At 42.5% G+C, this 17,037-nt stretch overlaps 1 protein-coding gene across 3 annotated transcripts in view; it reads left to right on the top strand.

Moving 5' to 3' along the window:
* LOC137377682 (ecto-NOX disulfide-thiol exchanger 2-like) overlaps positions 1-17,037 on the top strand; it is a 300,072-nt gene that overhangs the window by 251,733 nt on the left and 31,302 nt on the right. For all 3 annotated transcript variants that reach the window (XM_068047599.1, XM_068047601.1, XM_068047600.1), the window contains 2 exons: positions 13,447-13,631; positions 16,032-16,139. In XM_068047599.1, coding sequence (XP_067903700.1) covers positions 13,447-13,631; positions 16,032-16,139 — 293 coding nt within the window. The remainder of the gene's footprint in view (positions 1-13,446; positions 13,632-16,031; positions 16,140-17,037) is intronic.

Genomic DNA, 17,037 nt, shown 5'->3' on the forward strand with positions numbered 1-17,037 from the left:
AAATAGTACCAGACTGAAAGATTTCAGTTACGGGGACAGACCAGAGAAAGTGGGGTTGTTCTCCTTACAGCAGGGAAGGTTAAGGGGAGCTTTAAAAGATATGTTCAAAATCTTGGAACGGTTTTGGTTGAATAAATAAGGACAAACTTTTTCCATTGGCATAAGGGTCAGTAGCCTGAGGGAACACATTTAAGATAATTGGCAAAAGAACCAAAGGCCACATGAGGAAAGATTTTTTACCTAAGTTATGATCTGGAATGCACTGCCTGCAAGGGTGGTGGAAGCAGATTGATTATGACTTTCAAAAAGGAATTGGATAAATTCTTGGAAATGAAAAATTTACATGGCTGTGGGAAAGAGCAAGGGAGTGGGACTAATTTAATGGCTCTTTATTACAGGCACGGTTGGCCAAATGGCCCGCTCTTTGTCCATGCAAATATATGCAACACCTTCGAAATACCTCCCAATTTTTTCATCCAGTTACCTTATGGAAGAGAAAGCTGATTTCAGATATGCAATATCTAACATCTTATTTTATTTAAAATACTCTACAGCTATAACTCAACTGTAAAATAAAAACAGAAATCACTGGAATTATAGTGGAACTATTTTTTCTCTGTCTTTCCAGAGTGTTCAATTTTAGTTCAGCTTTCCAATATTTGTTATTTGTCTTTTGATCTCTGCGCAACTTCACCTTGTAGCTGTCGTGGTTAGCTGTATTTTCTACTATGGTGGAAAACCTACACCACAAATTTATATTTCTTACCTCTCCTGAGGAGCATGTACATATATATTTTTTAAATAACCAGTTCCATTTGCAGAAATCTGAAAAAAATAAAATTGGTTAGACAGTTTCAAAAAGATGTTTCAGCTATATAAATAAATCAAATGCCATCAGAAAATGACTAACAACCTGCTGGATTAGTAAGACTTTTATGTTCCCAGGCACTTAATTAAATACACAGAGCTGACCCCATGGCAGCACCTGATCATTTGGCATGTGACAAAAATTTCTTCTGGCCCCTTTCATTCTTTAACCGTACCTCCTTGTCCATTTCGTACATTGGATCTTGCTATGATTCATATTAGTTGTTTTTTTCCAATAGCCACCACCCTGAACAACTCACTAAATATGTTTAGTAAGGAGCTGAATCACATAGACCCGATTCTGCTGCCTGGTGTAAAAGAAAACATTAGCACAAATCCTGCAAACTACCTTTACAATATGTAAGTAATATTGCATCAAAACTCCAGGATGTATCTATATTAGTTGAAGGGTATCAGATGGATTTTCCATATATGAAGTGCTAGTCCGTTTCCTATTCTTCTTTCTTTTCTTTTGGGCCTCCTTATCTCGAGAGACAATGGATACGCGCCTGGAGGTGGTCAGTGGTTTGTGAAGCAGCGCCTGGAGTGGCTATAAAGGCCAATTCTGGAGTGACAGGCTCTTCCACAGGTGCTGCAGAGAAATTTGTTTGTTGGGGCTGTTGCACAGTTGGCTCTCCCCTTGCGCCTCTGTCTTTTTTCCTGCCAACTACTAAGTCTCTTCGACTCGCCACAATTTAGCCCTGTCTTTATGGCTGCCCGCCAGCTCTGGCGAATGCTGGCAACTGACTCCCACGACTTGTGATCAATGTCACACGATTTCATGTCGCGTTTGCAGACGTCTTTATAACGGAGACATGGACGGCCGGTGGGTCTGATACCAGTGGCGAGCTCGCTGTACAATGTGTCTTTGGGGATCCTGCCATCTTCCATGCGGCTCACATGGCCAAGCCATCTCAAGCGCCGCTGACTCAGTAGTGTGTATAAGCTGGGGGTGTTGGCCGCTTCAAGGACTTCTGTGTTGGAGATATAGTCCTGCCACCTGATGCCAAGTATTCTCCGAAGGCAGCGAAGATGGAATGAATTGAGACGTCGCTCTTGGCTGGCATACGTTGTCCAGGCCTCGCTGCCGTAGAGCAAGGTACTGAGGACACAGGCCTGATACACTCGGACTTTTGTGTTCCGTGTCAGTGCGCCATTTTCCCACACTCTCTTGGCCAGTCTGGACATAGCAGTGGAAGCCTTACCCATGCGCTTGTTGATTTCTGCATCTAGAGACAGGTTACTGGTGATAGTTGAGCCTAGGTAGGTGAACTCTTGAACCACTTCCAGAGCGTGGTCACCAATATTGATGGATGGAGCATTTCTGACATCCTGCCCCATGATGTTCGTTTTCTTGAGGCTGATGGTTAGGCCAAATTCATTGCAGGCAGACGCAAACCTGTCGATGAGACTCTGCAGGCATTCTTCAGTGTGAGATGTTAAAGCAGCATCGTCAGCAAAGAGGAGTTCTCTGATGAGGACTTTCCGTACTTTGGACTTCGCTCTTAGACGGGCAAGGTTGAACAACCTGCCCCCTGATCTTGTGTGGAGGAAAATTCCTTCTTCAGAGGATTTGAACGCATGTGAAAGCAGCAGGGAGAAGAAAATCCCAAAAAGTGTGGGTGCGAGAACACAGCCCTGTTTCACACCACTCAGGATAGGAAAGGGCTCTGATGAGGAGCCACCATGTTGAATTGTGCCTTTCATATTGTCATGGAATGAGGTGATGATACTTAGTAGCTTTGGTGGACATCCGATCTTTTCTAGTAGTCTGAAGAGACCACGTCTGCTGACGAGGTCAAAGGCTTTGGTTTCCTATAATGGTATCAAAATCAAGCGTTGCTTTCAGATAAAGTGGTGCCTCCACTGAAAGGAGGGTATAATCACAACAATTCCACTGTGGCAGTTATACCCCCCCCCCCCCCCGCCATTTCAGTTGTGCTGCAGTGCCATCATCAGGATAGAATATAATTACAGCATGACAAGTTTACACAAGCAGTGAAGCAATAAATGCAGATGTGAAACTTGCAATAATCTTCTGTGACTTTTACGCATAAAAATACAAGACAAAGTGAATTTCCCTCAGAGTATATTAATGATGGTATAGGATATTAATTTACTACTGTGCCTTTGTTTTTTTTACCAGTACATCAGAATTAACACTGTGTTCTGATTTTCTAAAGCAAATATCATTAACAGAATACTACATAATTATTTTTGAGCCTCTCATGGCTCAGTTTATAATTGCATTGTTCAATGTGTGCTAAGCCTGGTTGAGTCACTGGTCTGTGCTGAGTTAGGTGATCTCAGCCAGGTAGTGATAGGCAACTGCAGTTGGTCTTAGAATTCCTGATTGAAGGAAATTCTGGAGAGAAATCGACCATGGCCCTATCTGATTGCTATTTAGTGATTCCTGCCAGAAAGTCACGTGGATTTTAGGTGAGGATGGGATTGGGCTTAATCATGATACTGCCCATGATGGGAATACCCAATCCACATACACTTGGAGTTTCATTTGATTGTGTTGGGTTTTTTCAGCACCGTTCACTGAAGATCAATGTTATTCGCTCAAAGGATTGCGGAATTCTAAGCATAAATTACATGCAATGTAGAGTTTCAGCAATCTTTTGTGCTAGTTTTCAAAATGTTGCATTTAAATTCAGGAAGAGTTGATCACCATTGGGAGTTTTGTGAATTGCGCTCATTTGCAGACTTTTGAGGAGGATCCAAAAATTAAACTGGTTCTTTTAGGACCAGTGACACTAATAACATTTTAAAAACTTTTGAGTGTATACTAATTTACTAAGAAACTGACTACTATACCCCAGTATAACTAGGAAGTGATTCTGTGTACTTTTTTTAAAGTAATTTTCAGTAATTTAAAATTGAGTTACTCGCAGCTGGTGGATTAACCTTGATTATAATGCTTATTATGTGATTAAACCTATTTTTAGCTGTATTAATCAAACTGTGCATGGTGCACTGCCCCTATATATTTCAAGGAATATTTAAAAAGTAATTTTTTTAAACATTACTTTTTAAAACTACATACCTGTTGGGCTGACATAAGTAGTAAGGAAAATGCTAGAATCTGTTATAAAGTATGTGATAACTGGACACTTAGAAAATAATGGTAGGATTGGGCAGAGTCAACGTGGATTTATGAAAGGGAAATCATGTTTGACAAACCTGTTGGAGTTTTTTGAGGATGTAACTAGCAGAATAGATAATGGGGAGCCAGTGGATGTGGTATATTTAGGTTTTCAGAAGGCTTTTGATAAGGTCCCACACAAGGGTTTAGTAAACAAAATTAGATGGGATTGGGGGTAATATACTGGCATAGATTGCAAATTAGTTAACAGACACAACAGAGACCAGGAATAAACGGGTCATTCTCAGGTTGGCAGGCTGTGACTAGTGGAGTACCGCAAGGATCGATGCTTGGGCCCCAGCTATTCACAATCTATATCAATGATTTGGATATTACATTTAAATGTAATGTTTCTAAGGTTGCTGATGACAGAAAACTGGGTGAGAATGTGAGTTATGAGGAGGATTCAAAGAGGTACTAGGGGATTTAGACAGGCTAAGTGAGTGGGCAAGAACATGGCAGATGGAATATATTGTGGAAAAATGCAAAGTTATCTACTTTGGTAGGAAAAACAGAAATGCAGAGTATTTCGTCAATGGTGAGCAATTGGGAAGTGTTGATGTTAAAAGGGACCTGGGTGTCCTTACTCATGAGTCACTGAAAGCTAACATGCAGGTACAGCAAGCAATTGGGAAGGCAAATGGTATGTTGGCCTTTATTGCAAGAGGATTTGAGTAGAGGAGTAAAGACGGCTTGCCGCAATTGTATAGAGCCTTGGTGAGACCGCGCCTGGAGTATTGTGTACAGTTTTGGTCTCCTTTCCTAAGGAAGGATATACTTGCTATAGAGGGAGTGCAACAAAGATTCACCAGACTAATTCCTGGGATGGTGGGATTGTCCTTTGAGGACAGATTGAGGAGGCTGGGCCTATATTCTCGAGAGTTTAGAAGAATGAGGTTATCTCATTGAAACATACACAATTCTTACAGGACTCGACAGGGTAGATACAGGAAAGATGTTTCCCCTGCCTAAGGAGGTGTAGAACCAGGGGACACACTCAGCATAAGGGGTAGACTATTTAGGTGAGATGAGGAGGAATTTCTTCGCTCAGAGGTTGGTGAATCTTTGGAAATCTCTACCCCAGAGGGCAGTGGAGGTACAGTCATTGAATATGTTCAAGACATAGATCAGTAGATTTCTAGAAAGACATCAAGGAATATGGAGATAGTGCAGGAAAATGGTGTTGAGGTAGATCAGCCATGATCCAGTTGAATGGCAGAGCAGGATTGAGGGGCCGAATGGCCTCCTCCTCCTATTTCCTATGTTAATATAAACTGCCTGATTGTGCTGGTTCACAACAGATTTTGTGTTCGATATGCACATGAATTTTGAGCAGAAACTAGGGGGCAGAAACACTCTTCAAAACGGTGCAATTTCTGTGCAATTTGCGCCCATTTCACAGATTGAACCCAAAGTGGAAATTCTATCCTTTGCTGTCTGGGCCCATGACTGGTTGGATGAGATATGAGGTTGAACAGTATTCATGGAACTGTCTCCAGAGCCAATCACCAATTTCAGGAAAGAAAAGGAAGGGAAACATTGGATTGAGAAAAATAATTCCTCAGGCCCATCTTACTTTGGCAGCTGTCATGCAGGCCCCCACCTGCCAAGAATGAGGCACATTAATTTTGCCACATGGACATTAAATTCCAAATTGTTGCTGGGAAGAAGAGAAGGCCTGTGACAAGTGGTTGCCAGGCCCCTGGCTGGAAAGACATTTTTGCATATTAACTGACAGTGTTTGGGAACAAAGGAGCTATCCCCTGTTCCAATACAATCCACTAACAGATGTGGTCGGACCGGTTGATAAAAGAAAGCAATCAGTGGAGACTCTATGGTGATAATTGAAGAATACGAAAGGACTTAAAACAGTAATGGGAATTCTCCAAGAGCCTCCTGATAGCAGCAATGAAATGGCAGAATGTATTAATTCAGAGATTAGAGAAGCTTGTAGCAAAAGCAAAGTTTTCCTGAGAGATTTCAATTTTCATATAGATTAGGAAGAATAGAGTAACTCAAGTCAGAAAGATGGTGAATTTCTTGAATGCATTCAAGATCAGTTCAGTTCAGAGATACAGCACTGAAACAGGCCCTTCGGCCCACCGAGTCTGTGCCGACCATCAACCACCCATTTATACTAATCCTGCACTAATCCCATAGTCCTACCACATCCCCACCTGTCCCTATATTTCCCTACCCCCTACCTATACTAAGGGCAATTTATAATGGCCAATTTACCTATCAACTTGCAAGTCTTTGGCATGTGGGAGGAAACCGGAGCACCCGGAGGAAACCCACGCAGACACAGGGAGAACTTGCAAACTCCACACAGGCAGTACCCAGAATTGAACCCGGGTCGCTGGAGCTGTGAGGCTGCGGTGCTAACTACTGCGCCACTGTACCACTGTTCCAGATGCCAACTGTAAATTGCATGTTCGGTTCTTAAAAGTTCATTAATATAATTTAGAAATTATATTGTCTCACACAGTCTTCTGTATTGCTAACTCTGAACCTGTCTCCCTATGCTGTTTAGTGGGGAGGTACATTTCTGAGGAGGGATTTCCGGACCCTTATAATATCTGGGTTATTATAATCTGACTGAAAATTATTAATACGGCTTTCTGGAGGATGGTAATATTCTCAGCTGGTTCCTTTCCTTTAGGGAGAGTTAGATCAGCCCTTCAGACCTATTCAAGTGTCTGTAGGATCTGTCTTCCTCAACCTAAGTGAGAGTGATCATCTAAGAAGAACGCCTGATCCGGGATAACCCCAAAAAAGGCGAGGATTATAATCCACTACAAGGCCTAATGAAACTAATTGAATTTTTTGAGGAGGTAACTAAAGTTGTAGACTTAGGGGAATGTCTATGGGTGTAGTTTATATGCTCTTCGAAAAAGCATTTCATAAGGGTGGCGCAGTGGTTAGCACCGCAGCCTCACAGCTCCAGGGACCCGGGTTCGATTCCGGGTACTGCCTGTGTGGAGTTTGCAAGTTCTCCCTGTGTCTGCGTGGGTTTTCTCCGGGTGCTCCGGTTTCCTCCCACAAGCCAAAAGACTTGCAGGTTGATAGGTAAATTGGCCATTATAAATTGTCACTAGTATAGGTAGGTGGTAGGGAAATATAGGGACAGGTGGGGATGTTTGGTAGGAATATGGGATTAGTGTAGGATTAGTATAAATGGGTGGTTGATGTTCGGCACAGACTCGGTGGGCCGAAGGGCCTGTTTCAGTGCTGTATCTCTAATCTAATCTAATCAAGGTTCCATGTCAGAGACTGTTAGCAAAAATTATAGCTTATGGAATCAAAAGGAAATTATTTGCCCCATTAGGTGATTGGTTAGGTAGTAGAAGACAGAGAGTGGGGATAATGAGTATGTACTTGAATTGGGAGGAAGTGACCTGTGGTATCCCACAAGGATCTGTACTGGGGCCTCAACTATTCACTGATTCTATTCATGACTTGGGTAACAAAATAGAGAGCCATATATATAAGTTTGCTAATGACACACAGATAGGTGATATAGTATCTAGTGTAGACGGGAGCATAAAATTACAAAGAGACATTGCTAGATTAAGTAAGTGGGTGAAACTGTGGCAGGTGGATTTCAATGCAGGTAAGTGTGAGATCATCCATTTTGGACCAAACAAGGATAGATCAAAGTATTTAAATGCTGAAAAGCTCGGGACATTGGAGCTTCAAAGAGATTTAGGGTACACAGATCACTAAAATAAGTACAAAAAGAATCAAAAAGGCTAATGGAATGTTGGCCTTTATAACGAGAGGGCTAGAATATACAGGGCAGGAAGATTTGCCAAAGTTGTACAAAGCCCTGGATGGACCACATATGGAATACTGTGTTCTGGGCACCTCACTTTAAAAAGTATATATTGGTCTTGGAAGGAGTGCAGTGCAGATTCAACAGAATGCTACCCAGCTCCAAGGTTTGGATTATGAGGAGAGATTACATAATCGAGGCTTGTGTTCTCTGGAATATAGAAGGTTAAGAGGTCATTTGATTGTTGCTCTTGGGATTTTAAAAGGAATTGATAGCGTAGCCAGCAAGAAACTTTTTTTGCTGGTGGGGGAATCTAAAAGAAGAAACTTAAAATCACAGCCAGGCCATTTCAGGATAGATTTTAGGCAACACTTCATATAGATAAGGTGGTTAAGAAGGCATTCAGGATGCTCTCCTTTATTTGCTGAGGCATAGAATATAACAGCAGGGAGGTTATGCTGGAACTATATAAATCACCAGTTAGACCAGAGTTAGCGTACTGCATGCATTTCTGGTCACCGCTTTACGGGACGGATGTGATGGCACTAGAAAGGATACAGAGGAGATTTCAAGGATGTTGCCAGGAATGGAGAATTTTAGCTATGAGGAAAGTTTGGATAAGCTGGGGTTGTTTTCCTTGGAATGTAGGAGGTTGAGGGGAGATTTAATTGAGGTCAATAAAATTATGAGGCGCCTAGATACAGTGGATAGGAAGGATCTACTTCCCTTAGCAGAGAAGTCAATAACCAGGGGCCATAGATTTGAATTAATTGGCAGAAGGATTAGATGGGAATTGAGACTTTTTTTTCACCCAGAGGGTGGTGTGGTTCTGCAACTCACTGCCTGAAAGGGTGGTAAGAGGCAGAAAACCTCATTTAAAAAAATACTTGGATATGCACTAGAAATGCTGTAACCTACAGGGCTATGTACCAAGAGCTGGAAAGTAGAATTTGGTTGGATAGTTCTATTTCATCTAACACAGACGCAATATGCAGAATGGACTCCTTTTGTGCTGTATATTTTCTATGTTTCTCGATTTCATGCAAACTATGTTGGAAGTGTGAAACTCTCTCCCACCAAATGCAGTAGATGCTATGTAGGGTAATAATTTTAAATCTGAGCTCGATAGATTTTTGCTAAATAAAGGTATAAAAGAGTATGGAGCCAAGATGAGTGGGATGGAGTTGAGATGCAAGTCAGCCATGATCTCACTGAGTAGTGGAACAGGCTCGAGACACTGAACGGACCTACTCTTGGTCCAGTGAAACACAGCATGTCTGTCAGCATGTGCAGAAAGAACAAATTAGTTGATGTGTAATTGTGTTCCTAATGGTTATAGACCATTCATCAGAACTGGAAGAAGTTACAGATGAATAACATTTTAAAAGGAACAGAACAAATGGAAGGAAGATAGAAAACACACACAAAGCACTTAAATAAAAAATGATTATTTTCACAAGTAATACTAACATGAGACCATTATAGCACTAGCTCCTCAGGCTAGATCCCTTCAACAAAATAAAAGGTGGCTTGTGTGTGCAGCTGGATGTCTACAGAATTGAGGTGGAGTTGCTACAATAGGATCAAACTAAGCAAAATCACATTTTTTAAAAAAAAGATCGCAAAGGTGAAACATCTGGAAATGCTGCAACAGACAGTGTAATGAATGTAGCGGATACTGATGACTTCTCTATAAAAATCACGAAAATAACTGAACAGAACTTTTTAAAACTATTGTAAGTATATGAATACATGTATCCCCACCCCACAACCTCCAGGACTACATTTTTTTGGCCATAATCAAATACTTCACCTCAGTGAATTATAGTGTAAGAAAGAGGTTTTAGCTGTTCAACTTAATAGCAAGTTAGAGCTAAAATTTCATCTGAGCTCAAGTTTTTAAAGTCAGCTCTTTCTCTACTTATCAAACAAGATTGAATACAGAGTATTATATCCCTCTCCAGTAAATAACACCATTAGAAGGTGAAATTTTAAAAACAGAAAATACCGGAAATGATCAAGTTCTGACGAAAGGTCATTGACTGGAACCATTGGCCAGAATTTCCCTCACGTGGGGGGGCATAAAATCAGGTGGGATGGCGGGTAGTATTTCACAAATGGCGGGGGGAGGTGGTGGGCGGCCCCATCCTTGGGCCTTAAGTGGCCAATTAATGGCTACTTAAGGGCTTCTTCCTGCCACCACTGGTATTTTACCAGTGGCAGATGGGCACCGCCACCTAGGGAGGCTGACAAGTAAAACCGGACGGCCTCCTTGCTGGGTGGGAGGGGTGGTTGCTCATGATCTGACACCCTATGCACCAAGGAGGGCCCACCCCACTGCAATGCGGGCTGCTTCTGCTGTAAGATACCTGCATTCACGATCAACCCCCATCCACCTCACCAGGGCCTGGCTGATTGGCCTCGGTGAGCCCGACCCCACCTACTTTCTTCTCTGGCCTCCATTGCTGACTTGGTCCAAGGCCTGCTATAGTCTTAGCAGCTGGGATTAAACAGCTGCCAACCCCTAATTGGTTGGCAGTTCTTGAAGGCAGGATATCCTGCCACAGAGGGGCGGAAGGCACAACATCAGGCAATTAATTGCCTGAACCACGCAAAATAGCGTTGTGGCTTCCAGGGTCAGCAGAAGACTTTCCAGCTGGTGGACGAGGCCACCATGTTAAATCCCGGCCATTAACTCTGTTTCTGCATCCACAGATGCTACCAGACCTGCTGAGTATTTCCAGCATTTTCTGCTTTTATTTCAGATTTCCAGCCTCCGCAGTATTTTCTTCCACTAGAAGGTGAAGTTGTTGTCTCCATCTCGGACATGCTTTTACCCTCGTGTAATAGCAAACTACTGCGGATGCTAGAAATCTGAAATAAAAACAAAAAACAAAATGCCAATTAAGCACTTTACAGCCTTCCGCAAACATTGCGTTGAACAATTTCAGATCATAGTCAGTGCTGCCATTTTTATTTTCAGACAGGAGCTGCTTAAACCATCTTTTTTTTTTACTTGTCCCCCATTCTTGCTTTACAGCATGAACCCTTTTGTCATTTAATCAATCCTGCCTTACATGCTATCACATACCTTCCCTTTTGTTCTTTGCTTCCCCCCTCCCCTCCCACTTTCCCCGCATCTGTACTTACAAAGCCTGTTATATGTCTATACGTTTTCCAGTTCTGATGAAAGTTAATTGACCTGAAATGTCATTTCTCTTTCTCTGCAGAGGTTGCCTGACCTGCTGAGCATTTCCATCATTTTCTGTTTTATGTATGCCTTTACCCTCACCACCTTAACTATTTACACATGGTGTTTTTAATTTCTTTCATTATGCATCATGTCAGTATTGCTTCAACCATTTAAACATCTGATTCAGCATTTCAGTAGTCATTCCTCTATTATGTATGAGTGTTGTTCCTCCTCCACCCTTTGTGTCTCTTTTTAAATGCCGTTCTTCAGTTTTCTTTCCTGTTCCTTTTGTTAACCCATGGAAAGGCATCCTTACCATAAGAAGGCAGAGCTCAGTTTCTTCATATGGTAGTCTTTATTGGGGTTCCTCTCAAGCTATAAAGCAGTTAGCCAGAGCAATTTGCTTTCTTTCACTAGTGTGACTGTCTTGTCAGTTTGAGGGCAATTGCTTTCTTGATGCTACTGTGTTCCAAGTTGGCCTGAAGACTTGAGTGATCTGAAACCTACCATCAATTTTTGTCCTACTTTGCTGCTAGATTAATGATAGGCCATTCTTTAAATGAGTTTGTGTCCGCATATACGTCTTCTATTCTTACCTAACGCTTATTCCCTTTTAAACCTGATTTTTTTCATATTGATCTGCAATTATTCTATAGAAGGCTGCCTTCTTGCCAACGTCCTTCCCTCCCACCCAATTTCTTTCTCCTTTGATTTCATAGAATAGAATTGGATGAACATAGAAATTGGTGAAAATACACAGCAAGTCAGTCAACATCTGTAAACAGTAAAGACAGACTAACATTTTCAGTGTATACCCTTCAGAACTGGATAGATTTTCTTGTTTTAAAGATTTGTTTGCCAGTTCATATGTTCATCCATTTCATATACATTTTTCCACAACCAGAAAAATAAGTTATATGAGTGAGAATCAGCTTTGATTCTTGTATCATTTGTATCTGGATTTTTTATAATTTGTGAAATATATTTGTTCTGATTGTTTCCTGTAATAACTTGTGTTTTTCATTCTCATTTCTCACTAAAACAAAGACATCTAAAAAATGTTCAATATTTCAGTACATTAAAAGGAGGTTGCTCGGGACCCAGTTCTAATCAGAAAGTTGCTTTATATATGTATAATCAGATTAAACTTTTGAGGGCTGCAGCCACATTTTTGCACCAGGATAAGCATTGCAGCAATTTCATAATTTTGTTGGTTCCAAAAGTACATTAGCAAATTCCCTGTGATTCTGCGTGTAACATTGTCTCTCACCAAGTTTTGTTCGCATGTAGTTGGGCATCCACTGGTGCTTTGACTGAATGGTGAGAGTTCAGAGGTGAGTCCAGTCTGTCTTCCTCAACATCCACTCATTTGACCTTGCATGATGTAATAGTGTAAAAGTCAGAAGTAAGAAATCTAGTTGATTTTCTCAGCCAAACCCAGGAGCACTGAGGCCAATTGTAGCAGATGCTATTTCCATCCTCGTTGAAGTCAGATGTGTCAACAACAAAGCTCCATTTTGTACATTTTATAAATCACATTTTCTTTTTACTTTCATCCATATCTAAATAAAGGAACTTAATATTTGTATCATCCTTGCCAACATCCTTCTCTTCCTCCCAATTTCTTTCTCCTTTGATTTTTCTCCCTGCAACCAAGAGAACAGAGTGGCTACCGCATGACTGGCCCACTGGGCCATCTGATTTTCTCTCCAGCCAGCAGATACCTGACCACTGCTTGGTGCCATCTAACCCTTTAAAGAGAATCTACAGTTAAAGACTAGAAAAGTAGATGATGTGTACTTAACATGAAATCACTCCTGTGCCAGGCATTTTTGCTGTGATTAGTTTGGTATACAGTCTACTCCCAATAATCTAAAATTGTATTTTCCACTAAAAGGAAATGTAACTGTCCAGTAATTTGGATTAGACAATGTAAATTACATGGCAAAGTGGTTATTTAATACAAAATAACTAAATCATCAGTACTTTGAATTAAGTGGTTATGAATTGTGTAATTGTAGCATCAGTATGACAGGCAAACATGGATGGTTGAGGCTTCAATTGACTGTTGGTCACTGCAGCTGCAGGTCGTTACCAGTAAACTAAGGTCACCACAAGTGTGTGTGCGCCTAAAATTCTGGATGCAATTTGATGAGCACCCCTGTAGCAGCACAATTGGTGTCAAATTGCAAAGCTGATCTGGGGATGTGGCCAGATTTTGGACAGGGACTGTCCAAATTCAAGTGAATTGACTTTTGAACCAGTGGAAAAAGACCACAGAAACAGAAACTTGAGCATAAGTAGTTATGAAAGTCACTCACTTGTATTTTAAATTCCACAATCTTTTGCACGATTTCAGTTTGATTTTGCCCAGATTGCACTAATATCTGGGTATATTGAAGAATTGTGATTTGTCTTTTTAACTTAATTTTAAATCGTTTTCTTTTACCGCCATTATAGCATTAGCTGCTCAGGCTGAAGCACTTAAACAAGAGAATGACAGCTTGCGTTGGCAGCTGGATGCCTACAGAAATGAGGTAGATTTACTAAAACAGGAACAAGGTAAGCTCTTCCACACTGAAGAAGAGACCACAAAGGACCAACAGCTAAACATACTGCAACAGACTTTGCAAGGGATGCAGCAGGTATTGATGGCTCTTTTATTTTATAAAAATGGGAAAATAAAATTGAGTAGTAATCAATTTTATCTAAATCAGATGCATTGCAGCTTAGAAATGTACACCTATAACAGCTTCACTAAAACGAGCAATAATATTTTATGAATATCAAGAGTGGCGCTCAGCAATGATTTTTTTGAGAATATGACTGTATTGTAAAATCATTCCCAGAAGTGCAGTTTATGGTCTTTGATATAGTCTGAATACTTGTGGAAGGATACTAATTAAGCAAATTTATCACCAGGATGTCCAGTTACTATTGTTGTAAGAATTATTGCTGCTAATAGCAGCATCACCATCATCACTTTCCTAACAGTCTATAAAAGATATATATCCTGCGGAAGGACCTTTTTATTTTCCAAGACTTAAAAAATTTTCTTACTTGTATATTGAACTGATTTCTATTCATCTGCATACCGCACATTGTTTGCATACAGTTTTGCAAACCTACTTGTTTAACTGGCGTCGCCTTGCCACATGATTGTTTTTGCTGTCCAAGAGCTGGCACTGCATCCGGTCTTGCACTACAGTAGAGATAGCAACCTGACCAGAAAGTCTTCACTATGAATCATCAATCAGAGCTAGCTATAGCAACTGATCTGTCATAATTCAACAAATTATTACTGTTGAGTAGTTCAGGCGGAAGAACAAGGCCCAAAACACAGAACGCCACCAACATTAGCTGGATATCCTAAAGCAGGGTTGTCCAACCTACGGCCCACGGCCCAGGATCTGGCCCCCCACAAAGGTTTCCATCTGGCCCGCAGATGTAAACTGTACCCAGGCCGTTCCTCATCCTCACCAGGGCTCTGTGACTGGAGATGAGAAAATTCCCACTGTCGTCGTCTTGCAGACCGGTCTTTTTAAAAGCATTGCAAGTCAGTTTCACAGCTGACATTTGCTGAGAGAGAGAGAGAGAGAGCGGGGGAGGGGGCCGAGAGAGAGAGAGAGCGGGGGAGGGGGCCGAGAGAGAGAGAGAGCGGGGGAGGGGGCCGAGAGAGAGAGAGAGCGGGGGAGGGGGCCGAGAGAGAGAGAGAGCGGGGGAGGGGGCCGAGAGAGAGAGAGAGCGGGGGAGGGGGCCGAGAGAGAGAGAGAGAGGGGGAGGGGGCCGAGAGAGAGAGAGAGCGGGGGAGGGGGCCGAGAGAGAGAGAGAGCGGGGGAGGGGGCCGAGAGAGAGAGAGAGAGCGGGGGAGGGGGGAGAGCGCGGGGGAGGGGGCCGAGAGAGAGAGCGCGGGGGAGGGGGCCGAGAGAGAGAGCGCGGGGGGAGGGGGCCGAGAGAGAGAGAGAGAGCGGGGGAAGGGGCCGACCGAGAGAGAGAGACCGGGGGAAGGGGCCGACCGAGAGAGAGAGAGAGAGAGCGGGGGAGGGGACCGAACGAGAGAGAGCGGGGGAGGGGGCCGAACGAGAGAGAGAGAGAGCGGGGGAGGTGGCCGAGAGAGAGAGGGTGGGGGCAGGGGGCAAGGAGGGAGGGGGGCTGAGGGGGGGCGGAGAGAGAGGGGGAGGGGGGCTGAGAAGAGGGGACGGGGGCGGAGAGGGAGGGCGTGTGGGGAGGTGGGGGAGCGAGGGGGAGGGGGGCAGCGTGGGGGGCGGAGGTGGAGGGCGAGTGGGGAGGGGGGCAGCCAGGGGGAGGGGGCGGAGAGGGAGGGCGAGGGGGGGGCGGAGAGGGGAAGTGATGGGGGGCGGAGTTGGAGAGTGAGTGGGGAGGGGGGACAGAGAGGGAGGGCGAGGGTGAGAGAGAGAGAGAGAGAGAGGGGGGGGGAGGGAGCGGGTAGAGGGCGAGCCGGGGGAGCGGGATGACAGGGCGAGCCAGGGGAGCGGGATGACAGAGGGCGAGCTGAGGAGACAGAGAGAGCGAGCGAGAGACGGGGGGCAGAGAGAACGAGAGAGAGACGGGGGACAGAGAGAGCGAGAGAGAGACGGGGGACAGCGTGATCAAGAAAGTAAGTCAATAAATTAGTCTTCTCATTGAAAGCTTCTTTGCAAAAATGTACATTTTTGCTGTATTGATTAATAGTAAGATAAATTTTAATACCTTTATCTTTCTGAAATTGTCTCACTGCCCCGTATGTAAGACAAAAATTATAATGTGCCTCCCTCCCTCCCCACTCACATGAAAAGTTTGGGCAACACTGTCCTAAAGATTCTGCAGTGCTATAATGCAAAAACAAACTTGCTGGTACTACAAGATGATATTTTCCCATCAACATTGTAATCTTCACTTGGCAATAAACATTGTATTCAACAATTTTATAACCATTATTCTCTATCTACATATAAGGAAGAAGAAGAACAAAAAAAATTATATGTAAGGAAGAATCGAATTTGATTTACTTTGGTGAATTTGTTGTGTTCACTCTTCATTAACAGCAACTTTTGAAATTGCGAGAAGAATGCGAGAAGAAAGAATCTGATTTCCAGAAAGCAAAGGAAGAAAAACAAAAAGCAGAACTGTTATTGGAGACACTTAAAGGAAAGGTGGGAACATGGGAACTGCATCAGTAAACTGCCTTTAGTTTCTCTTTCTGAAAGTAATGGAAGTAATTCTTTGTTATTGCTCCTTGGCCTCTTGGCCTTGTTTAAGTAGAACTCAGTGAGGAGCTAAAAACTTCCAAGCCACACTGCTGCAGTCCCTTTCGGCAGCTACAAAGAATATTTTTTATGATCTTTGAATTTGTGGTTTTAAAACATACAGTTAATATGCATGTAGTAGAATGTTAAAACAGTTGGAAGTCAAATATCAATGTTTTATGTGAATCTTGGCTTTGGGCTTCCATGGAATCAGCAGAGGCTGTAATTGAAATACGTTGACCTTTTTTCATTCTCTCTACCTTCCCTCTCGCCTGATCTGAAAAATGGAGAATTTCATTTCTAGGAGCGAGTAGAGGCTGTGTACTGTGGACCAATTCCCACCTCAACAAAATGGCTCTCTTATTCTTGATTTTTCTAAAACCTTCTGCATCTGCCCACGCCACCCCCTCCCCCAGATAAGGAAGCGAAGTCTTGCAATGGTTATATGCAAATGAGAGGTAGCCCTGAATCTGAACCATACAACTTCACTGGGAAGTCGAGCATTCAGTCTCAGATTATTGGAAATTGCATATGGTTGACTAAATTGAATGATTATTTAAATAACGATAAATTTCACCTTCTCTTCAACTTTATAGAATAATCAAAAATAAAAGGACTGAGAAGAGTTCTTGTTTTGGTGTGAATGAGTTCATAGCATTACACCTACAATAATTGCATTAACACAAATATGTCCATCAGCTTTCACAAGCTTTGTACTGAGAATGTAGACAAATGGAATGTCACCATAGTTTCCTGGAGATATGAAAGGTGATGTTTGTTATTGAGCCAATGTAAAAAAAAATGA

Source organism: Heterodontus francisci, chromosome 15, assembly GCF_036365525.1.
Source record: "Heterodontus francisci isolate sHetFra1 chromosome 15, sHetFra1.hap1, whole genome shotgun sequence".
In the NCBI taxonomy this organism is placed as follows: Eukaryota; Metazoa; Chordata; class Chondrichthyes; order Heterodontiformes; family Heterodontidae; genus Heterodontus; species Heterodontus francisci.